The sequence below is a fragment of the Eubalaena glacialis genome, chromosome 7, assembly GCF_028564815.1.
Source record: "Eubalaena glacialis isolate mEubGla1 chromosome 7, mEubGla1.1.hap2.+ XY, whole genome shotgun sequence".
NCBI classification, from domain to species: Eukaryota; Metazoa; Chordata; class Mammalia; order Artiodactyla; family Balaenidae; genus Eubalaena; species Eubalaena glacialis.
In genome coordinates, this window is record NC_083722.1 from 35634491 (window position 1) to 35660681 (window position 26191).

At 38.3% G+C, this 26191-nt stretch overlaps 1 protein-coding gene across 1 annotated transcript in view; it reads left to right on the forward strand.

Annotated features, from left to right (window-relative positions):
* KIF6 (kinesin family member 6) overlaps positions 1-26191 on the forward strand; it is a 395266-nt gene that overhangs the window by 80057 nt on the left and 289018 nt on the right. Inside the window, exons 4-5 of the mRNA XM_061197444.1 lie at positions 4302-4449; positions 9067-9176. Of these exons, the coding sequence (XP_061053427.1) occupies positions 4302-4449; positions 9067-9176 (258 nt within the window). The remainder of the gene's footprint in view (positions 1-4301; positions 4450-9066; positions 9177-26191) is intronic.

Below are 26191 nucleotides of genomic sequence, written 5' to 3' on the forward strand. Positions count from 1 at the left end.
GAAAACATTAGATGTGAACTATACATTAGACCAAATGGACCTACCAGACCTATACAGAACATTCCTACCAACAGCAGCAGAATGCATTCTTCTCAAGCACACACGGAACATTCTCCATGTGTGATAGATCATATATTAGGTCACCAAAAAACCTTAGAATATCTAAGAACATTAATTATACCAAATATCTTTTCCAACCACAATGGTATGAAACTAGAAATCAATAACAGGAGGAAAACTGGAAAATTCCCAAATGTGTGGAAATTAAACAACACACTCCTGAATAAACAAAGGGTTAAAGGCGAAATCAAAAGAAGAATCTAAAAATATCTTGAAAGAAACACAAATGGAAACACAACACACTAAAACTTATGGGATACAACAAAAGCAGTTCTAAGAGGGAAGTTTATAACTATAAATGCTTACATTAAGAAAAAGAAAGATTACAAATAACCTAACTTTAAAGCTCAAGGAACTAGAAGAAGAAGAACAAACTAAGCCCAAAGTTAGAAGATGGAAGGAAATAGAGATCAGAGCAGAAATGAGCAAAATAGAAACCAGAAAGACAATAGAAAAAAATCAATGAAATGAAAAGCTGTTTTTTAAAAAAAGATAAACAAATTGACAAACCTTTAGCTAGCCTAAGAGTAAAAGGTAGAATTCTCAAATAAAGTCAGAGATGAAAACAGAGACATAACAACTGACATCACAGAAATACAAAGGATCATAAGAGACTACTGTGAACCTTAATATGCCAACAAATTGGATAACCTAGAAAAACTTTTTTAGAAATATGCAGTGTAGCAAGACGGAATCATGAAGAAATAGAAACTTTGAACAGACCAATAACAGTAAAGAAATTGAATCAGTAATCAGAAACCTTTCAACAAAGAAAATCCTGGGACCAGATGGTTTCACTGGTGAATTCTACCAGATATTTAAAAATTAACACCAATCCTTCTCAAACTCTTCTAAAAAAATTAGAGAGGAGGAAACATTCCCAAATTCATTTTACAAGGCCAGCATTACACTGATAACAAGCCAGACTAAGGACACCACAAAACTATAGACTAATATCCCTGCTGAATATAAATGCAAAACTTCTCAACAGAATACTAGCAAACTGAATTCAACAGCATATTAAAAGGATCGTACACGATGTTCAAATAGGATTATCCCTGGAATGCAAGGATGATTCAACATATGCAAATCAATAAATGTGATACACCACAGTAATGGAATAGAAGATAAAAATCATATGATCATCTCAATAGGTGCAGAAAAAGCATTTGACAAAATTCAACATTCTTTCAAGATAAAAACTCTCAACTAAATTGAGTATAAAAAGAATGTACCTCAACATAATAAATGCCATATATAATAAAACCACAGCTAGCATCATACTCAATGGTGAAAGCTTTAAAGCTTTCCCACTAAAATCAGGAATAAGACAAGAGTGCCCACTTTTACCACTTCCATTCAACATAATACTGGAAGTCCAAGCCAGAGCAATTAGGCAAGGAAAAGAAATAAAAGCCATCCAAATTTGAAAGGAAGAAGTAAAATTGTCTCTGTTTGTAGATGATATGATCTTACATATAGAAAATCCTAAAGAATCCACCAAAAAAACTGTTGGAACTAATCAAGAAATTCCCTAAAGTTGCAGGATACGAAATGAAAATACAGAGATCAGTTGTGTTTCTATACACTAGCAACAGAATATCTGAAAAAGAAATAAAAAATACAATTTAATTTACAATAACATGGAAACCAATAAAATACTTAGAAATAAATTCCAAGGAGGTGAAAGATCTGTACACTGGAAATTACAAGACATTGAAGAGGAAATTGAAGAAGACACAAATAAGTGGAAAGATATACCATGTTCATGGATCAGAAGAATTAATATTGTTAAAATGAACATACTACCTAAAGCCATCTATAGATCCAATGCAATCCCTACTAAAATTTCAATGGCATTTTTCACAAAAATAGAAAAAAAAATCCTAAAATTTGCAAGGAACTACAAAAGAACTTGAGCAGCTGAAGCAATCCTGAGAAAGAAGAACAAAGCTGGAGGCATCATACTACCTGATTTCAAGAGAAGAAAAGGGAACCCTTGTACACTGTCAGTGGAAATGTAAGTTGGTGCAGCCACCATGGAAAACAGTATAAAGTTTCCTTAAAAAATTAAAAACAGAACTACCATATGATTTGGCAGTCCCACTTCTGGGTATACCTTCAGTATCTGTGGGGGATTGATTCCAGGACCCCTTGCATTTACCAAAATCCATGAATACTCAAGTCCCATATTTGGTTCTCTGTATCCTATGGGTTTCAAATCTGTGGATTCAACTAACCCTGGACGGAAATTTCAATACATAGTTGGTTGAATTTGCAGGTGTGAAACCCTTGAATACAGAGGGCTGGTTGTATTTATTGAAAAAGAAAATCTGTGTCAAGGTGGATCCACACATTTCTAACCCAAGTTGTTCAAAGGTCAACTATATATCCAAAGGAAATGCAATCACTGTCTCAAAGAGATATCTGCACTTCCAAGGCAATTGCCAAGGCATGGAAAAACTTGTGGCCATCTATGGATGAATGGATAAAGATGTGGTATATGTTCACGATGGAATATTATTCAGCTTTAAAGAAGAAGGAAATCCTGCCTTTTGTGACAACATAGATAGACCTTGAGAGCACTGTGCTAAGTGAAATAAGTCAGAGAAAGACAAATACTATATGTTCTCACTTATATATGGAATCTATAAAAACAAGCTCATAGAAATAGAGAGTACATGGGACTTCCCTGGTGGCGCAGTGGTTAAGAATCCACCTGCCAATGCAGGGGACACGGGTTCAATCCCTGGTTTGGGAAGACCCCACATTCCGCAGAGCAACTAAGCCCATGTGCCACAACTACTGAGCCCATGCACCACAACTACTGAAGCCCACGCACCGCAACTACTGAACCCACGTGCTGCAACTACTGAAGCCCTCATGCTCTAGGGCCCATGTGCCGCAACTACTGAGCCCGCATGCTGCAACTACTGAAGCCTGTGCACCTAGAGCCCATGCTCTGCAACAAGAGAAGCCACTGCAATGAGAAGCCTGTGCACTGCAACGAAGAGTAGCCCCCGCTTGCCACAACTAGAGAAAGCCTGCTCGCAGCAACGAAGACCTAATGCAGCCAAAAATAAATGAAAAACAAATAAATAAATAAATAAAATTTTAAAAAAGAGAAAGAAGTAGAGAGTAGAATGGTGGTTACCTGGGACTGTGGGGTAGAGAAAATGGGGAGATGTTGGCCAAAGGGTATAAACTTCCAGTTATAAGATGGGTAAGTTCTGAGCATCTAATATACAGCACAGTGACTATAGGTAACGATACTGTATTATGTATTTACAAGTTGCTAAGAGAGTAAATCTTAAATGTTATCACCACAAAAAAGATAATTATTTGAGGTGATGGATAAGTTGATGGATGTGTTAACTAAACTTATTGTGGTAATCATTTCACAGTATATACATGTGTCAAATCATCACATTGCACACCTTAATCTTATATATGTTATATGTCAATTATATCTCAGTAAAGCTGGGAAAAAAGAGACATTAGATCAAAAAGTAAGGAGATTTGTATAGAGTTTGTAATAATATTTCAATTGGTTCATTAATTGTGACAAATGTACAATACTAGTGTAAGATATTAATAATAGAGGAAACTAGCTGTGGGATATATGTGAACTCCCTGTACTATCTTTGCAACTTTTTTGTAACTATAAAAGGGTAGACTACCTTTGACCCTTGAACAATGCAGGGGTTGGGGCACCAACCCTCCCCGCAGTTGAAAATCCAAGTATAGCTTTACAGCCATCCCCCTGTATCCATGGTTTTGCATCTGTGGATTCAACCAACTGAGGATCATGTAGTACTGTAGTATGTTTTTAGTGAAGAAAATCTGCTTATGAGTGGACCCACACAGTTCAAACCCTTGTTGTTCAAGGGTCAATTGTATTCTAAAATAAATATTTTATTGAAATAAAGAAAGAAAATATTTAAGATGACTGGATCCCATTTGAGTTATGGGTCGTCTCTCAGAAAAAAGGATTGATGTGCTGAGACTCCTAGATAAAAAATAATTTCTAGCTAGATAGTCACATACATAAATATTTCTACAGATATTTCTATAAATGTCTTTTCAGTAGTGTTGAATCAAGTTGCTCTTAGAATACTAGCCATTTAATACAAATGCAATTAGCCATTTTGATATTAAAAGTTTGCTATTTCTTTATGTAGTGTCCTGGCAGGTTACAATGGTACCATCTTTGCATATGGACAAACAGGCAGCGGTAAGACATTCACCATCACAGGTGGGGCAGAGCGCTACAGTGACAGAGGCATTATCCCAAGGACACTGTCATACATTTTTGAGCAATTACAAAAGGTATGAAGCTTTAAGTTCACTTTATATTTGATATATTCAGCAGAAATTTACTGTGGGTGGAAAATTTATCGTGACATTTTGTTATATTATACCTAAATGAGGAAACATTGTGTAGTAACTCTGGCCTTTACATTTAAGGAAAGTTTGGGATTTTGCTGAAGAGGTGAAAATCCAGAAGGTGCTTCTCATTAAAGGGGATGCTGCTTCAGCAAAGGCTCAAAGGGAGTTTGTTCTGATACACCCATGGAGGTTAAAACACATTTTACCAACTTATATCTTATATTTGTCATTAAGAAGTTGAAGAATATCCTTTTGCCAAAATGGACCTTTGTTTTAGCTACTAAAGCACTGAATAGGATAATGTGGTTGTACTTTTTCACATTTTTAATGGAAGCCCAGAGGAATTTACCACAGTAAAAGTCGTATTGCAGTTAATATTATTATAAAGAGGAGTTTCCTATCTATATTATATGCATCATTTATTGTGTGGTTCCAAATGCCTGTTGCTTTATCAAGATTTAATAGAACTAACAATGTAGGTATCTCTATCCCCATTTTATAGTTGGGAAGACTGAGTCTTGGGTTATATTTATTTTTCTCTGCATCCTCATAAGTAGCTGATCTGGAGCTTCCATCCCAGGTCTGTGTGATGCCAAACTCTGTGCTTTTTAACCACTACATACCCTGCCTCTGGGTATCAGACTGGCTTTATTTTGCTGGTTGTATTTAAACAAATTCTACGTAGTGAGTCACTTAACTTCTCTGGGTTTCAGTTCTGCCCTCTGTGAAGGTAGGGACTAAATTGTACTAGAGGATCTCCAGCGTCCCTACTAGTTCCAACAATTCTTTGGTTGTAGCAATTCTGTATAACAAATGTCCTAACTAGGTCAGTGTAACAGTCTTTCCAAAATTTCTCAACTGTATGCTGCTTGCATTCTGAGTTGCAAAGATGAGAAGAAGTTGCTGAGATCTGCATAATTCTAATTTCCACCCATAAAGTAGCAATTACCCATTAGTTCAGCTCATCACTCACTAGCGCAAACATGCCAGCTCTGCATGCCAGAAAATTTGGAAAAGCAAGGATAGCGCATAGTGTATATGTTGGATCCAAATCATTTCTTTTCATTTACTCATTTATTTCTGACATTAGCTGTTCTGTTTTGTTCCCAGATTTCGCCAACTGGTAATATAATTTCTAATAGTTTTTGTTGCTGTGGCCTAATGTGGGAGCATCCTGTCTTGGGAAAATCATTGAAGTTGGTGCAGGCCAACCTGGTTCTAAGTGCACTACTTACAGGATGTGGCCTTGGGCAGTTCCTTAATGTCTCAGGCTTGTGGAGTAGCTGTAAGAGTTGAATATACTGTATTTAAAGATGTTGTCCAGTTCCTGGCACATAGGAGATGCTCAAAAAATGATAGTTATTACTATAGCCATTAATATCCATATATATATATATGCGTGTGGCCAAATGATTGCTGAACAATTTCAAAGAACCCTTTGAAACTCAGAACAAATGAAGCTAATTCCCCTGATTAACTTAAACAGAATAAACAAATTCTTTCCTAATAGAAAATCTATTTGTCTCTTTTTAAATGTTGTCTGTGGTTACCAAAATACAGTTTTAAGAGTCTAAATATCTGCCAAGTACCTACCATCTGTTGGGTTCATTATTTTATATCTGTTTGTCATTGACACTACTCTAAACCCCATTTCATTCCGAATGATTCTAAATAACTTCTTGGTTTGGAGAGAGCCCATCAGATCAGCTTATAGCCAGGACAACTCCTTGTAGACGAACAGATTAACACAATGGGGCACAACACATTAGTTATAACCCGACTGAGCTATGGCGAAACCAGTCAGAGGCAACTTTGAAGTTCTTCATAAAGTATGTCCTCATTGTTTAGCTGAAAAATGCTGACAGGTACTCAGATGCCCCCAGTTGATTGCTTTAGAGGACACATGGTGCTCTCCAGAATCCTTAAACGAAACATTTGACTTATGCAACGTATTTATTTCAAGATAAACTAAGAACTAGTGTGTACTGGGTTCTAAAATGCCCGTGAGTATGATAGGAGCACATTTGCAAATATTTTAAAAGAGGAAAATTGATTCCATTTATTTTAGAAATCACTGCTCATTATTTTTGAGTATTGTGAGGTTCATACTTGTTTGGGGGTAGGAGAAAAGGCTGTCTGCAGGAAACATGTGTGTTACATTAAAGTCTGGCAGTCCTAAAGAGTAAAAAAGTAGTAATAAGGAAAGGTAGCTGCCACATAGCTCAGTGAATTTTAAGTGTGTATTCCAATAAAAGCCCAGAAAATGCAGAAGCCAGAGGAGCCAAAGGCATTATCCCTATCATCTCTGGGCAATGGACTTGCCATTTTCCTGACTTTTTATTATTTCTTCTAGTTTCTGAAAGAAGAGAGTTTCTCCACTGCTGATGAACGTAGAAGTTGGCTGTTCTTTTTGCCTTTCTTTTCCTTTCCTTTTGTATTCACCTACTGAATTCTCTATTTGGAGGCTTTCAGAAATAATAATAAAAATAATAACAACAGCAATAATAATAACATCAGCAACAGCAGTGATTTATTGGTGCCTATTAACAGTCCACACATTTTTGGTAGGATTTAAAATACAGAACCTTATTCCTCTGTCACAACAGTTCTGCCATATTCTAAAGGTTATTATCCCCAATTTCATGATTAAACAACTGAGATTAAGGGTGCAGGATCACTCAGTTATAAAGGCAGATCCAGTGTTCTAACCCAGTTTTGTCTGATGCTAAGATGAACTCATAAACGTATGCTAAAATCTCAAAGCATAATCTATGGGATATTTCACATATGTTCAGATAAGTTTTAGAAATACGTTGTTTTAAACAGGATCTCAGGATGTTGCTGAGTGATTCCCCATGGGCTTTAACTTGCTCCGAGAATCTTTCAGAGATGGACAGTATGTATGCTGATCATGGAACACTTTTTTCCACAAGTATTTTAAGTAATATTTTAGGAAACACTGGATTAGGCTAAAGGCCACTCAGAGTCTGTCTAGTATTTGTAGTCTCTGATTCCTGCACTAATTCAAGCTATAATCCCCCAAATTATGTTGATATGATGCCATTACTAAATGAGGATACTAATATAATTGATAGACCGTTTGTCAGCATAAGCAGCCAGAGTCACCCACATCAACAGGCTTTCTGGCATTTGGTTGGGAAAAACTTGATTAGTAAAGATTCAGTCCATGCTGTCACCTTCACAGAACACCAAACATGGAATTTCAGCTGTAGCTTGAGTGTTTTACTACAGTCATGTGCTGGCTGAGAGCTGCCTTAGTTTTTCATGTATTATTTCATTTTTATGAAATGGTAGTATCTTTATTTGGACAGTTTGAGACATTCTAGGACCAGAGAATCATATTCGTTTTAATCTGAAGAATGCCGAGGGAGTCGTTATCCAGTTTCTTCACCTTAATGAGTGTGGAAACAGAGGTCTGACTTGGTAGGAGCTCAGAGCTAGTATGACTAGCATTCCAGCTTTGGATTTGCAGGCCACTGTTCTCTCCTCCATCTCTGTGACTTGGTCTTCTCCTTCTTTGAATAACACCTGTCAAATGGATTGTCTTGGATATAGATGAGAATCCTTTCTGTGAATATCCACTCTGACAATCTGCCGACCTTCTTGCCAGAAGACACAAATATATTCTCCTCTTATGAGTAGCAAGACTCTAATATTTGCAGAAATGGAAGCATTTGTGTTTTGGGGGAAACAAGAAGTGCTATTATTGATATTTGGTATTGAAAAAGTGAGCTTGGAATTTTCTCGAGACCTGAAAAAATTCCCTGTTTTATTCCATCTCAGAGGGAGTGGGTCCTTTTTGTCCGTTGGCAGAACTGAGAGTAGGACCAGTCACCTTGACTTTTATCCTATTTACATTGATGCCTATATTATTGCATTTCAGCAATGACCCACAGAAAATACCTCTCCCTAACCAATAGTTGAATATCCCTAATTTGCCACTTGGGCAAGGAAAATTAACCCAACAGGTAAGGTATAGGTAGTGAACTGTTAATGTCCACTCTTACTGTTACCTGATTGATCTAAACTATTTATGTTCCCTGGAATTCACTTTCCATATCTATTTATTGTCTGTTATCTATTTGTCATTGGAAATTTGAATATTAGAAAAGTTAAAAAGGAATTGTGATTGAAGATGGTAACTCTTTGGCTACTGAAATTTTAAACTGAAGTAAGAATTCTGTATTCTGTTCTTTTTTCTGTCTGGAAAGTAAAAAATGGTGTGTTATACAGTTCTGCAACCAAGTTGGCTCATTTTAAGTGTATATTGACTTTTTATGTATAATGTGGAACTAATAAAAAATAACAGACTGAAGTTGCTTGTAATCACGGGTGTTGGCCATTGGGGGGAAAAAAAGCCTCATGCATATGGTAACTGGCAACTTGAAAGTGTCACGAACTGAAAATGTAAACCATACAAAGTGAGAGAGTGAAGGAGGGAAACTGTGAGGAAACTAGTGATAAATGTGTTCATCTTTCTCTAAGCCGAATCATGATTTATAGCCATTTAATAATGTCTTTCTCTTTCCCAATCAGGACAGCAGCAAAATGTATACAACGCACATTTCCTATTTGGAAATCTACAATGAATGTGGTTATGATCTACTGGATCCAAGACATGAAGCCTCCAGTTTGGAAGATTTGCCGTGAGTAGCAGAACAAAGAATGGGGGAAAATTACTTTCAGATGTTCCCTTCATTTGTTTTCTTTGAAACTTTGTATGTTTCTGGTCTCAATCATAATTAACAAATACTGGATAACAGAATCTTTTTGCAATATAGTGGATATTTTTTTCAGTTACGACAAATAGACAGTAGTGATGGGACCCAAAACTGCTTGAAATTCATTTCTTGAGACAATCTTTTTTGGAGTAGGCACGAACAAACGCAGTGAACGTTCTCGGAGAGTGGGCGCTGAGAGGATTGATGGGATGTGACAGTACTACTTTGCTCTTGCCACGTGAAACCCTTTTACTCCTCTAGTTGTGGGCTTTCTCTGAAGAAGGTATTCAAATTAGCAATAAAAGAATCTGAAAGAGAGAAAATAAAACTTTAAGTTTTCCCCAAACGCTTCTCTGCTGTTATTGACTAACATTGACACGCATTTGGTCCGATTGGCACTGATTGTTTCCTAACTGAAATGTAAATAGAGTCTTCAGAGCTTATTTCTTAATGGAATAAGTTACTCTGCAAGCATTTATATAACATTACTCACTGCTTGTTTGAATATTTGCCTAAATTATACATATATTAATTAGTAACAATTCATATACTTTTGTCCAGACATCTTCAGAGTGTTGGTAGAGCCAAGAAAATGCATTGTAATATTTTTCTTATTAAATATTCTAAAGCAGTTTAAAGTATATATTAATCCTCTACCAAAAAGGTCAACCATTTGCTTATTTTAATTTGCAAAGGAAACAAGAAAAGATAATAAAGAAAATAGGTTATATAACCTTTATATACATTCTTCTGTTAGTGTTTAGAGTTTTTACATCTCATCTTTTTTTATGCTAACAATATTTACTAGAGGGAGTTAGAAAAGTGGATTATTGTTGGCACTCTTAATATGTGTATAAAAGTTAAGAGAAAGGAAAGATTACTGACTCCATGGAAGAAATTGATTTTAAAGAAGCTATTGGAAATAACTTTACGAAAAGGAAGCACTTTCCTCATAGGAAGGATAGAAACAGCAGCATTAAAGACATAAAGGCCATGTGTTGAGGAGTCATGTGAAGTAAAAGCAGAAAGGCCAACTGAAGCCAGCTTTTGAGAGATTTGAATGACAGGCTTTTGGTGTGAGATTGGTCTTTATTCTAATAGGCTTCTTAATTAGTTTTCTAGCCTCCAGTCTAACCTGTATACCTCTAGGCTAACTCTTGTTTAAAATCGTTTTTAACAAGTCATATCTACAGGGAAGAGCTTGATAGCTTGTTTAGTAATAATCCAGAAATGAAGGGCTTGGCTATGATGAACACAGAGGACAGATAAATCTGAGAGATATGCAATAAATAAGTAGAAAGAAAGAAGGGAAGGAAGGAAGGAAGAGAGAGAGGGAGAAAGATAGGAAAGGAAAAAAAGAAAGACTGAAAGAAAGATTATGCCTAGCACCTTGGACTTGATTGGTTTTGCAAGGAAGGTGAATCACAGCAAGTTGGTGCTCTAGTCATTTTACTGACTGAGGAGACCGAAGCTCAGAGAGGTAGGACTTGCCCAGGGTTTCAAAACTAATCGGTTAATGGTAGAACAAGGATTAAAAACCAGATACTCTCACTCTCATGCCAGAATAGCAAAAATAGCTTCAAGATTTTACCACGGGACCTAGAGAATTAAGGAGTCATTGACCTAAAAGGGAGATTTCCATTAGAAAACTTGAGTGGGTGGTGGTGATGTGTTTCACATATATAACTTGGGTGTCTGAGAATACTGCACCAGATGTTTACATTTACATACATTGCTCAGAGGAAAGAAGTATGCCTTAATTGCATTGGTAGTCTCTCTTCCACCTACGCCAAAGTAAGTCCTTAAAATTTTTAGAAATTATCTGTTAAACTATGAAGGAGACTTTTTGAAGATGAGAGTGTAAAGGGAGAGCAGCATGAGCCCTGTGAGTCTGAGTCTAATTGATATAATTAGGTGCAGCCTAACTATGGGAAGAGAAAAGTCCTTTGACCTCTAAGAGAGGTAGTGTGATATAGAGAAAACAGCGCTTGATTAGAAGTCAGGAAATTTGGGTTCTAGCCCCAAACCTGCAATCTTAGATAATTTTTTATCACTTTTCTGGGTTTCTTTTTGTGTGTAAAATGTGGACATTGAATTATATAATATTTAACAACCATCCAACCTCCAAAGTCTAGAGTTCAAAGATTAGTGACCTCATAGGATAGGATTTATTTGGTGGCTCTTCTCCTCTTCACAAAAGAATAAGAAGTGACCTAGATATTTTCTATTGTCCTACTAGAAATAGCCTTAAGCCACTTTTTTTTTTTAACATCTTTATTGGAGTATAATTGCTTTACAGTTGTGTGTTAGTATCTGCTGTATAACAAAGTGAATCAGCTATACATATATCCCTATATCTCCTCCCTCTTGCATCTCCCTCCCACCCTCTCTATCCCACCCCTCTAGCTGATCACAAAGCACCAAGCTGATCTCCCTGTGCTATGCAGTTGCTTCCCACTAGCTATCTATTTTACATTTGGTAGTGTGTATAAGTCCATGCCACTCTCTCACTTCATCCCAGCTTACCCTTCCCCCTCCCTGTTTCCTCAAGTCCATTCTCTACATCTGCATCTTTATTCCTGTCCTGCCCCTAGATTCATCATAACTTTTTTTTTTTTTAGATTCCATATATATGTGTTAGCATATGGTATTTGTTTTTCTCTTTCTGACTTACTTCACTCTGTATGACAGACTCTAGGTCCATCCTCCTCACTACAAATAACTCAATTTCGTTTCTTTTTATGGCTGAGTAATATTCCATTGTATATATGTGCCACCTCTTCTTTATCCATTCATCTGTCGATGGACACTTAGGTTGCTTCCATGTCCTGGCTGTTGTAAATAGAGCTGCAATGAACATTGTGGTACATGACTCTTCTTGAATTATGGTTTTCTCAGGGTATATGCCCAGTAATGGGATTGCTGGGTCATATGGTAGTTCTATTTTTAGTTTTTTAAGGAAATTCCATACTGTTTTCCATAGTAGCTGTATCAATTTACATTCTCACCAACAGTGCAAGAGGATTCCCTTTTCTCCACACCCTCTCCAGCATTTATTGTTTGTAGACTTTTTGATGATGGCCATTCTGACTGGCGTGAGGTGATACCTCATTGTAGTTTTGATTTGCATTACTCTAATGATTAGTGATGTTGAGCATCCTTTCATGGGTTTGTTGGCAATCTCTGTATATCTTCTTTGGAGAAATATCTATTTAGGTCTTCTGCCCATTTTTGGGTAGGGTTGTTTTAATATTGAACTGCATGAGCTGCTTGTAAATTTTGGAAATTAATCCTTTGTCAGTGGCTTCATTTGCAAATATTTTCTCCCATTCTGAGAGCTGTCTTTTCGTCTTGTTTATGGTCGCATTTGTTTATTTTTGTTTTTATTTCCATTTCTCTAGGAGGTGGGTCAAAAAGGATCTTGTTGTGATTTATGTCATAGAGTGTTCTGCCTATGTTTTCCTCTAAGGGTTTTATAGTGTCTGCCCTTACATTTAGGTCTTTAATTCATTTTGAGTTTATTTTTGTGTATGGTGTTAGGAAGTGTTCTAATTTCATTCTTTTACATGTAGCTGTCCAGTTTTCCCAACACTACTTATTGAAGAGGCTGTCTTTTCTCCATTGTATATTCTTGCCTCCTTTATCAAAGATAAGGTGACCATATGTGTGTGGGTTTATCTCTGGGCTTTCTATCCTGTTCCATTGATCTATATTTCTGTTTTTGTACCAGTACCCTACTGTCTTGATTACTGTAGCTTTGTAGTATAGTCTGAGGTCTGGGAGCCAGATTCCTCAAGCTCTGTTTTTCTTTCTCAAGATTGCTTTGAGTATTCAGTGTCTTTTGTGTTTCCATACAAACTGTGAAATGTTTTGTTCTAGTTCTGTGAAAAATGCCATTGGTAGTTTGATAGGGATTGCATTGAATCTGTAGATTGCTTTGGGTAGTAGAGTCATTTTCACAGTGTTGATTCTTCCAGTCCAAGAACATGGTATATCTCTCCATCTATTTGTATCATCTTTAATTTCTTTCATCAGTGTCTTATAGTTTTCTGCATACAGCTCTTTTGTCTCCTTAGGTAGGTTTATTCCTAGGTATTTTATTCTTTTTGTTGCCATGGTAAATGGGAGTGTTTCCTTAATTTCTCTTTCAGATTTTTCATCATCAGTGTATAGGAATGCAAGAGATTTCTGTGCATTAATTTTGTATCCTGCTACTTTACCAAATTCATTAATTAGCTCTAGTAGTTTTCTGGTAACATCTTTAGGATTCTCTACGTATAGTATCATGTCATCTGCAAACAGTGACAGCTTTACATCTTCTTTTCCAATTTGGATTCCTTTTATTTCTTTTTCTTCTCTGATCGCTGTGGCTAAAACTTCCAAAACTATGTTGAATAATAGTGGTGAGAGTGGGCACCCTTGTCCTGTTCCTGATCTTAGTGGAAATGGTTTCCCTTTTCACCATTGAGAACGGTGTTGGCTGTGGGTTTGTCACACATGGCCTTTATTAAGTTGAGGTAAGTTCTCTCTATGCCTACTTTCTGGAGGGTTTTTATCATAAATGGGTGTTGAATTTTGTCGAAAGCTTTTTCTGCATCTATTGAGATGATCATATGGTTTTTATCCTTCAAGTTGTTAATATGGTGTATCACATTGATTGATTTGCGTATATTGAAGAATCCTTGCATCCCTGGGATAAATCCCACTTGATCAGGGTGTATGATCCTTTTAATGTGCTGTTGGATTCTATTTGCTAGTATTTTGTTGAGGATTTTTGCATCTGTGTTCATCAGTGATATTGGCCTGTAGTCTTTGTGACATCTTTGTCTGGTTTTGGTATCAGGGTGATGGTGGCCTCGTAGAATGAGTTTGGGAGTGTTCTTCCCTCTGCTATATTTTGGAAGAGTTTGAGAAGGCTAGGTGTTAGCTCTTTTTTAGATGTTTGATAGAATTTGCCTGCAAAGCCATCTGGTCCTGAGCTTTTGTTTGTTGGAAGATTTTTAATCACACTCTGAATTTCAGTGCTTGTGATTGGTCTGTGTATATTTTCTATTTCTTCCTGATTTAGTCTTGGAAGGTTGTACTTTTCTAAGAATTTGTCCATTTCTTACAGGTTGTCCATTTTATTGGCATATAGTTGCTTGTAGTAATCTCTCATGATCCTTTGTATTTCTGCAGTGTCAGTTGTTACGTCTCCTTTTTCATTTTTAATTCTGTTGATTTGAGTCTTCTCCCTTTTTTACTTGATGAGTCTGGCGAATGGTTTATCAATTTTGTTTATATTCTCAAAGAAGCATCTTTTAGTTTTATTGATCTTTGCTGTTGTTCCCTTCATTTCTTTTTCATTTATTTCTGATCTGATCTTTATGATTTCTTTGCTTCTGCTAACTCTGGGTTTTTTTTTGTTCTTCTTTCTCTAATTGCTTTAGGTGTAAGGTTAGGTTGTTTATTTGAGATGTTTCTTGTTTCTTGAGGTAGGATTGTATTGCTATAAACTTCCCTCTTAGAACTGCTTTTGCTGCATCCCATAGGTTTTGGGTCATCGTGTTTTCATTGTCATTTGTTTCTAGGTATTTTTTTATTTCCTCTTTGATCTCTTCAGTGATCTCTTGGTTATTAAGTAGTGTATCGTTCAGCCTCCATGTGTTTGTATTTTTTACAGATTTTTTCCTGTAACTGATACCTAGTCTCATAGCGTTGTGGTTAGAAAAGATTCTTGATACGATTTCAATTTTCTTAAATTTACCAAGGCTTGATTTGTGACCCAAGATATGATCTATCCTGGAGAATGTTCCATGAGCACTTGAGAAGCAAGTGTATTCTGTTGTTTTTGGATGTAATGTCCTGTGAATATCAATTAAGTCCATCTTGTTTAATGTATCATTTAAAGCTTGTGTTTCCTTATTTATTTTCTGTTTGGATGATCTGTCCATTGGTGCAATTAGGGTATTAAAGTCCCCTACTATGATTGTGTTACTGTAGATTTTTCCTTTTATGACTGTTAGCATATGTATTGAGGTGCTGTTTGCCTTATGTATTGAGGTGCTCCTATGTTGGGTGCATAAATATTTACAATTGTTATATCTTCTTCTTGGATTGATCCTTTGATCATTATGTAGTGTCCTTCTTTGTCTCTTGTAATAGTCTTTATTTTAAAGTCTATTTTGTCTGATATGAGAATTGCTACTCCAGCTTTCTTTTGATTTCCATTTGCATGGAATATCATTTTCCATCCCCTCACTTCCAGTCTGTATGTGTCCCTAGGTCTGAATGGGTCTCTTGTAGACAGCGTATATGCAGGTCTTGTTTTTGTATCCATTCAGCCAGTCTATGTCTTTTGCTTGGAGCATTTAATCCATTTACATTTAAGGTAATTATCGATATGTATGTTCCTATTACCATTTTCTTAATTGTTTTGGGTTTGTTATTGTAGTTCTTTTCCTTCTCTTTTCCTTCTCTTGTGTTTCCTGCCTAGAGAAGTTCCTTTAGCGTACCTTGTAAAGCTGGTTTGGTGGTGCTGAATTCTCTTAGCTTTTGCTTATCTGTTTTAATTTCTCTGTCAAATCTGAATAAGATCCTTGCTGGGTAGAGTAATCTTGGTTGTAGGTTTTTCCCTTTCATCACTTTAAATATGTCCTGCCACTCCCTTCTGGCTTGCAGAGTTTCTGCTGAAAGATCAGCTGTTAACCTTATGGGGATTCCCTTGTATGTTATTTGTTGTTTTTCCCCGTTGCTTTTAATATTTTTTCTTTGTATTTAATTTTTGATAGTTTGATTAATATGTGTCTTGGCGTGTTTCTCCTTGGATTTATCTTGTATGGGACTCTCTGTGCTTCTTCGACTTGATTAACTATTTCCTTTCCTATATTAGGGAAGTTGTCAACTATAATCTCTTCAAATATTTTCTCAGTCCCTTTCTATTTCTCTTCTTCTTCTGGGACCCCTATAATTCAAATGTTGGTGCGTTTAATGTTTGTCCCAGAGGTCTCTGAGACTGTCCTCAATTCTTTTCATTCTTTTTTCTTTATTCTGCTCTGCAGTAGTTATTTCCACTATTTCATCTTCCAGGTCACTCATCTGTTCTCGGCCTCAGTTACTCTGCTATTGATTCCTTCTAGAGAATTTTTTATTTCATTTATTGTGTTGTTCATCATTGTTTGTTTGCTCTTTAGTTCTTCTATGTCCTTGTTAAACGTTTCTTGTATTTTCTCCATTCTATTTCCCAGATTTTGGATCATGTTTACTATCATTACTCTGAATTCTTTTTCAGGTAGACTGCCTATTTCCTCTTCATTTGTTTGGTCTGGTCGGTTCTTACCTTGCTTCTTCATCTGCTCTGTGTTTCTCTGTCTTCTCATTTTGCTTAGCTTACTGTGTTTGGGGTCTCCTTTTCACAGACTGCAGGTCCGTAATTCCCATTGTTTTTGGCGTCTGCCCCTAGTGGGTAAGGTTGGTTCAGTGGGTTGTGTAGGCTTCCTTGTGGAGGGGACTAGTGCCTGTGTTCTGGAGGATGAGGCTGGATCTTGTCTTTCTGGTGGGCAGGACCACGTCCGGTGCTGTGTTTTGGGGTGTCTGTGACCTTATTATGACTTTAGGCAACCTCTCTGCTAATGGGTGGTGTTGTGTTCCTGTCTTGCTAGTTGTTTGGCATGGGTTGTCCTGCACTGTAGCTTGCTGGTCATTGAGTGGAGCTGGGTCTTAGCGTTTAGATGGAGCTCTCTGGGAGAGCTTTCACCGTTTGATATTATGTGGAGCCAGGAGGTCTCTGGTGGACCAATGTCCTGAACTTGGCTCTCCCACCTCAGAGGCACAGGCCTGACACCCGGCCGGAGCACCAAGACCCTGTCAGCCACACGGCTCAAAAGAAAAGGGAGAAAAAAAGAAAGAAAGTAAAATAACATAAAGTTATTAAAATAAAAAATAATTATTAAAAATAAAAAGTAATAAAGAGAGAAAGAGAGCAACCAAACCAAAAAACAAATCCACCAATGATAACAAGTGCTAAAAACTATACTAAAAAAATAAATAAATAAAACAGACAGACAGAACCCTAGGACAAATGGTAAAAGCAAAGCTATACAGACAAAATCACACAAAGAAGCATACACATACACACTCACAAAAAGAGAAAAAGGAAAAAAATATATATATATTGTTGCTCCCAAAGTCCACCGCCTCAATTTTGGGATAATTCATTGTCTATTCAGGTATTCCACAGATGCAGGGCACATCAAGTTGATTGTGGAGATTTAATCCGCTGCTCCTGAGGCTGTTGGGAGAAATTTCCCTTTCTCTTCTTTGTTCGCATAGCTCCTGGGGTTCAGCTTTGGATTTGGCCCCACCTCTGCATGTAGGTTGCCTGAGGGCATTTGTTCTTTGCTCAGACAGGACGGGGTTAAAGGAGCAGCTGATTAGGGGGCTCTGGCTTACTCAGGCTGGGGGGAGGGAGGGGTACGGAATGGGGGAGGAGCCTGCGGTGGCAGAGGCCAGCATGACATTGCACCAGCCTGAGGCACACCGTGTGTTCTCCCAGGGAAGTTGTCCCTGGATCACGGGAGCCTGGCAGTGGCAGGCTGCACAGGCTCCCGGGAGGGGAGGTGTGGATAGTGATCTGTGCTTGCACACAGGCTTCTTGGTGGCTGCAGCAGCAGCCTTAGCATTTCATGCCCGTCTCTGGGGTCCACGCTGATAGCCATGGCTCATGCCTGTCTCTGGAGCTCGTTTAGGCGGTGCTCTGAATCCCCTCTCCTCACACATCCCGGAACAATGGTCTCTTGCCTCTTAGGCAGTTCCAGACTTTTTCCCGGACTCCCTCCCGGCTAGCTGTGATGCACTAGCCCCCTTCAGGCTGTGTTCATGCAGCCAACCCCAGTCCTCTCCCTGGGGTCTGACCTCCGGAGCCAGAACCTCAGCTCCCAGCCCCCGCCCGCCCCGGCGGGTGAGCAGGAAAGCCTCTCGGGCTGGTGAGTGCTGGTCGGCACTGATCCTCTGTGCGGGAATCTCTCCACTTTGCCCTCTTCACCCCTGTTGCTGCGCTCTCCTCCGTGGCTCCGAAGCTTCCCTCCCCCCCAACCCCTGTCTCCGCCAGTGAAGGGGCTTCCTAGTGTGTGGAAACTTTTCCTCCTTCACAGCTCCCTCCCAGTGGTGCAGGTCCCGTCCCTATTCTTTTGTCTCTGTTTTTTCTTTTTTCTTTTGCCCTACCCAGGTACGTGGGGAGTTTCTTGCCTTTTGGGAAGTCTGAGGTCTTCTGCCAGCATTCAGTAGGTGTTCTGTAGGAGTTGTTCCACATGTAGATGTATTTCTGATGTATTTGTGGGGAGGAAGGTGATCTCCATGTCTCACTCCTCCACCATCTTGAATCGGGCACCTTAAGCCTCTTGAGAGCAAGGACAAAGCCTTAATTCACTCTGTGTCTCTGCATTTCCCAGCGTGCCTGGCATTTAGTAGTGGTTCTCAATGTTGGTCAGATTGTCTCTATAGCTGGTGCCAGCTTTCTGTCTTAAACTACTACTCCTTCTTTAGTAGCTTTGTCCTCTTATTGGAGAATGAGTTCACCGGCTCAAGTCAGAAGTGCCCTCAGTTACAAAACAGATGTTTTCAATGAACTACCACACACACACAAACACACACATACCAAAGTGGTTTGAAAGATTTTTTTATCTTACATTTCAGACTATAATTACACGACAACAAATCTCATTAAAATAAAAATGAGAAGATTCTCATTAAGAAAGAAGATTCCCATATGCCAGGACTATGGCCTGTTTACTTCATATATATTCAATAGTATAAAATTCCAAAACAACTCACGAGCTGCATAGTCTTTTGGAGTGGGGATAATGGGATTTGACTGGTATTGAGTCTGCTAGTTTTCTGGGGATTTTAGAGGATTTGCCTTTCATTAAGGTATAAAGCAATTCTTTATAATGGGATGTGACTTTTGCTATACCTGGATTGGATTAAGAGTATGCACTGTTAATCTGGTTTCACACACTTTTGAACTGGGACAAGCTCCAACTCTGAAATCCTATCAGTTAGGTTGACTGGCTTTATTTGTTGTGAGCTGGAATGTCCCAAGCACTCTGAATACCATCCAAAAGCAGTAGGCAAAATGTCTGTTGACCTTGGTTCTCTCCTGCAGTCATCGATTTGAGGGACAATGACAATATACACATTTGATTCCTTCCACATTCTTAAACTTGGCTTAACCATGTAAAATGGAATTCAAGGTCATTTTGATATTGTACAATAATAGCCTCAGTAACAGGTTCCTTACCACTGAGCACCACAGCTTCCCCCAAATCACATGATGGATGCTCTTGTTCTTCTCACATGTACTCTGCCTTTTCTGTTTCTTCTTCTCTTATATTCTAATGAGTTCTACCTCTCTGCCCTTGCAGAAGCGTATGCCTATTGACTACCTGTAGACTTTGTATACATGCTGTCAGGGCACCAAGCTAAAGTCAGTCACTTCTTGCAATTATTGCTCTAGTCATTTGGCAGTGAGTTTTTAGATACAAGACCAAAGCATGATCTGTGAAAGAAAAAATACATAAGTTGAATTCATTAAAATTCAAAACATCTGCTCTCTGAAAGACACTGTCAATAGAATAAAAAGACAAACCAGAGACTTAGAGAAAATATTTCCAAACACGTATCTGATAAAGGACTTGTATCCAAAACATTCAAAGAACTCTTAAAACTCAACAATAAGAAAACAACTCAATTAAGAAATGAGAAAAAGATCTGAAGAGACACCTTACTGAAGAAAATATGTAGATGGTAAATAATTATATGAAAAGATGCTCAACATCTTCTGTCATTAAAGAATTGTAGTTAAAACAGAAGATACCACTACACACCTTTAAAAATTTTTAAACTGACAATACCAAATGCTAACAAGAATGCAGAACAACTGGAACTCTTATTCATTGCTGGTGGGAATGCAAAATGGTACAGCCACTTTGGAAGACAGTTTCCAATTTCTTACAAAACTAAGTATAGTCTTACCATATGATCCAGCAGTCATACTCCTAGGTATTTAACTGAGCTGAAAATTTATAACAGCACAAAAACCTACCCACAAATGGATATACCAGCCTTATTCATAATTGTCAAAAAACCAAAAGCAACCAATATATCCCTCAATAGGCAAATAGAAAACAAACCGTGGTACATCCATGCAGTGGAATATTATTTGACAATAAAAAGAAATGAGCTATTAAACCACAGAAAGACATGGAGGAACCTTAAATGCATATTGCTAAGTGCAAAAGCCAGTGTGAAAAATCTATACACTATACGATTCCAACTGTATGACATTCTGGAAAAGGCAGAACTATTGATACAGTAAAAGATAAGTGGTCGCCAGTGGTTGAGGAGGGTTGCCAGGGATAGAGGGATGAATAGGTGAAGCACAGAGGATTTGGGGGCAGTGAAACTATTATATATGATACTGTAATGGTGGGTACATAACTTCATGCATTTGTCAAAACCCATAGAATTTACAACACAGAGTGAACCCCGATGTAAACTATGGATCTTTAAGTTTAATAAAACAGCAATAACAAAAAGGAATGAACTATTGATACACTTGACAACTTGGATGAATCTCCAGGGAACTATGCTGAGGGAAAAAAGCCAATCCCAAAAGGTAATATGCTTTGTGATTTCAATTTTTTAATATTCATTAAATGGCAGAATTAGAGAAGTAGATAACAGATTAGTGGTTGACAGGAGTTAGGGAGGGAAGTAGGAATGGTTATATGAGTCCAGTGATGGATCCTTGTAGTGAAGGACTCTTCTGTATCTCGACTGTGGCTGCAGATACACGCAACTATCAAAATGCATAGAACTAAAGCACATACATACACGTGAGCATAAGCAAAACTGGGACATCTGAACTAAATCAGTGGATTGTATCAATGCCAATGTCCTTGTTGTGATATTTTAATATCGTTTTACAAGATGTTACCATTGGGAAAAACCGGGTAATGGGTACATGGGATCTCTCTGCATTATTTCTTACAGCTGCATGTGAATCTACAATTATCACAAAAAATAATTTTAATTTAAAACAGTAAGTGGCTATATTTTTATCTATAGACATATATATATCCATATACACACATGTGTGTGTTAAAGCTATTCTGCATTTAGTAATTTAAATGAAAATAGAACTTCTACTTTTGAAAGCTCATTATGTCATATGCTATAAAGGGAATATAGTTAGAATCTAAGTATATCTCATGAAGTAAAAGAGTATAACTATTGGTCTTAACCATAGGGAAAATAGTCACCTTACTTTAGTATAATTTTAGTATTCCTAAATAGGGATGCATATTCCATTTAAGGTTACAAAGACGGTCATGGCTATTACTGTTAAAAAAAAAGTCAGTAAAGTCTAGTGTTCAGTATTGAAATCTTGTCTGTGTTGTGATTTTTAAATAATTTGTCATCAAAGGAGAAAAAGTTGACAGATATTAAATTTAATTCACCATATTTCTAATACCTACTGGATATAAAACACTGCTAAGTGCCACAGGAGTTACAGAAGTGTCTGCCTTCCTGGCTTACAGCCTAGTCATGTGGACTCACTCATGTATTTAGCAAACATTTATTGAGGTCCAACTTGGTTCCACACACTATGCTAGGCACTGAGCTTACTGACATAGTCTTTGCCTTCCTGGAACTCATAGCACAGTGGATAAAAATAGTACAGAATAGCATAAAGTGGAATATGAAAATCATAAGAGAGGTGCAAAGAATGACAAGGGCTTAAAGGAGGAAGAAATCACATCAGGTCAAGCAAACAGAAAAGGACTCATAGAGAAGATGGCGTGTGAAATAGCCCTTGAGGGAAGGGCTAGGACTTGGAGCAGTGAAGTGTGGCATTCACGTGGAAACAAAGGTAGGGAAGTTGCAAAGCATAGAGCTTGTTCTGTGACAGTTAATAAACCTGTTCAGCAGGAACCCAGTAAGGGAGTAGGTGAGAACATTAAGATTGGAAAGATATGAAAGCAAGGATTTGGCAGACAAGATCTAGCCCTTGGAGATTTTTATTCCAGGGCACAGCATGACTGGAACTACCTTTCAGGAAGAAAAATCAGTCAGTAGTGTACAGGACAGGAATGAGATGGATGGAGGTCAGAGTGAGCCCAGAGCATTGTGGGAAGTTATTAGGACCATTCACGTGGCAGTGGGAGTAAGGAGGGGCAAAATTGGAAGATGTTATAATCCGGTGGCTCTGAATTTAACTACGTGTAAGAAGCACCTGGAATGACTGTTAAAAATGCAGATTCCTGGCCTCCACCTCCAGAAGGTTCAATTATGTTTGAATAAGCATCCCAGGTGCTTCTAACGCAGGTGGTCTGCCTTAATCCCTTCACTCATCCGCCTGGGGAAAGTTTTTTTAGAGATACCAGGGAAAACCTCTCATTTAAGGAAGTGAGTATCATTGTTACAGAGTCTAAGCTTGTACTGCTCGCCAATAATTGCGAGACGAGTTATCGGGGCAAGGAATAATGACTTTATTCGGAAAGCCGGCAAACCGAGAAGATAGTGGGCTCATGCCCCAAAGAACCATACTGTCTGAGTTAGAGTTCAGGCTCCTTTTATACTAAAAAGGGAGGGAGTAAAGTCTAACACTTCCTGGTTCCCATCAGCCTCCGGAGGAGATGTGTTAATTTCTTCCTCCCTGCAGTCATTCATGGGTGGGCCTGGTCAGGATGTTTCCTGTGAGCTAAACAAAGGTATTTTAGCATAATGCTCATTACCTGGGAAGCAGGGTTCCCGGAGATGGGCCATTATGTATACTTTAAGCTTATAGGCAACATCCCTTTAGTGATTAACTTGTAGTAGAATACAAAAGCTTCTTCCCTATTACTTCATAATCCATGTTTTATGGATGACTAAACTAAGGTTCACATAGATTGTGTGATATTTCCCCAAAATTCCATGTCTGCCAAGAGATAGGATATCAACCTTGGTCAGTCAAACATTAGAGCTGGGGGTGATGGTGCTCTTGCCTGGAAGATCCATTTTTATCCTGGTTTTCCATCTGAGCTCTGAGCCGACTGTGGTTTCTGGGCTTCTTCAGGCCCTGGGAGCCTCTTGTGTGAGCCAAAGCTTTGAGTCCAGTGCAGCTCTGTCTGTTATGTGTCAAACACTCTGCAAGGCTGAGAGTATCTGTTCCGGACCTCAAAGGGCTCTCATCTAGTAGAACAGACTCATAAACTGATCATTTTCATCTTACATAGTAAGTGACAAGATGCCCTGGGTTCTCTGAGGACACTGATTTCAACCTGGGGTTCAGAGAAGACTAGAGGAAAACTCTGCCACATTACAGTCTCCAACCTCAGCTGCGCCCTCAGCCTGCTAAGCAATATCTTCATGTTCCCAGAACTTTTCCTCTCACGCCTCATAATAATTATGTCAAACGTATGTCTCCGTAGTCGAGAACTACCTGTCCCAGTTCTCTCCGACGCCAATTGTATCCTTACCTCAGAGAATATGGAAGTTGTCAGACATGAATTCCCTCAACTTCCTGCCTTCCTCCCTTTTTCCCTATCACCTATGTTCCTCTCTTCTCAGGAAACTCTGTCCTTTTGAAAGCCAGTCCTTCCACTTATGCTCTGGACACTCCTGGCATCAGTACCAAATATGTTTTGTTTGGTCTACACATTTTATGTTTAAAATTTTTGAAGTTACTGCCTCTAGATGAAACATGCATCCTTCAATTCTTATACCTACCTACTGCATTACACTTTTCATTTGTGTCATTTTTCTGGCCCCAGTTAGCATTTGAGATTTCTGGGCCTGTAAGCATAGATCTCAAAGTTAAAACTAACTCCAGCCTTTTCTTCAACTGAGTCAATTACTGACACAGCTGGGAGGCAACCTCTCGAGAAGCTGGGGGTGCTGTCCTGCAGGATTATCTGAACAAGTGACCAGTGACCAGTGATGGTCAGTCATACCCTGTGTGATGAATTGGCCAGGGACTATGTTCCTGGAAAAAATGGAACATTGCAAATGACCATGGTAGAGGAAAAGAGAACCTTTCCAGCCTGAAAGTGACATACTTCTACCCAAAGCCTGTCCCACTAGAGTAATAACAAGGGGAAAGCTGTTTCCTCTACTCTGAATGGCCAATTGAAAAGAGATCATTCTCAATATCAGAAATGTCTTAGATAGAAGGTTGTCTTAGTCAGTGTGGCTACCATAACAAAATACCATAGCCTGGGTGGCTTAAACAGCAGATGCTTATTTACCACAGTTTTGGAGTCTGGGAAGCCCAAGATTAAGGTGCTGGCAGATTTGATTCCTGATGAAAGCTTTCTTCCTAGCTTGCAGGATGGCTGCCTTCTCTCTGTGTTCTCTCATGGTAGAAAGAGAGAGAGAGAGAGAACCTTTGCTTCTCAAAGATTCATCTCCGAATACCATCACATTGGGGATTAGGCTTCGACATACGAATTTTCCGTGGGGCGGGTGGTGGTGTAGGAGGCACAAACATTCAGTTCATACAGAGGTGTTAGCTTTCACCATCCATTGCCTAATATGTGATGAGTAAAAGGATGGGAGAAACAGCTGCAGTATTTTCCTTCATATATCTGGAATGTAAAAATATATCTGTGATTTCAGGGGTTTTAGCCACATGAGATTAATGACATGAAAAACATTGTCACCTCAGTCTATTCCATTTTCCTCGTGCTTTGTATATAAACAACTGCATACAATTTCTTTTCCTGAGATTAAGAGGCGAAATGCACTTTTAAAATTATATATTGATATGGATTTGGGGATTTTTTTAAACTTATTGTCCAGTCCTTGTAATTGCTGTATGAATTGTTTGATTTATGCTGATACTACACCATGTTTTCTTGAAATCTGTTCCGAATTTTGAGCATCTAAAGTAAAACCATAAGATTACCTAAAAGAGTTTTGCATAACTTAGGCTTGCCAGGTCACTTTATTCTGTCCTTTACAAGAATACTCAGGGTTTGGAAACACCTGTAACTCTTACAGCTCAAGCAATAGAGAAAAAAAGCATTACAACCTTATGAGAGTGTCAACATCATATGTATGAAGTATTCACTATGCTGCAAGAATTTCGGTGCGCTCTTTTGGGGCATTATAAAGAATTTAAACTGTATTCTTCATTTTACTAACCATTTAGTTGGAAAATGTAACGTGCATGTGAAACACCTCAGGAGACTTCCATAAAACACAACTTCTAAAGTATCCAGCTAATAATGTCTGAAAATGCAAAAAAGGCAGGCAAATCATTTAGAGCTGCAGTAGTCTCATGAATGGAGCCCATATCAGCCAATAATTTTCTGTCACAGCTCACTTCCGTCCCTTCACACCAGTGTCTTTGCTCCCATGACCCTCAGTGATTTTCTGATTTTACTGGCATATGCCAAGACCAGAGTTCTGACTGAGCCACAAGCTGGCACTGCTGCCAAGGCAGGAGGAGTGCTGAGTCATGGTAGAGAGGGTGTATGTGGGGAAGAGCCTTGAGAATGAAATCTCAGTGAGTGAGGGGAAGAGGTTCTGTCAGGTGGCTAGAGTGATCATCTGGACCAGGTGATAAGGGTCACAGGTAGCATATTAATCTCCCTGCTCTGAAACTTCCATAGCAGTTAGCCCACGTATCCATAGCAGTTTAGCCAATTACACTGGACCTTGTGTTTTCAGATTGAGCTCTAAGATAGTTGGAGACATTTTACAAAATGAAAGCTAGTGATTATGAACCAGATGTCAGACTGATGCCCTTCAGGCTGGCTGACCACCTATTATCTTCCAGTACATATCTAACTCAATTGAAGAAACAAGCCCTAGGAATAACCCAGGTGGAAGAAATAATTGCAAAATAGATCTCTTTTTTGATAGCGAAAAGAGGTGAAGTACTCAGGAAATGTTCAGAGACTTTGTGAAGACAA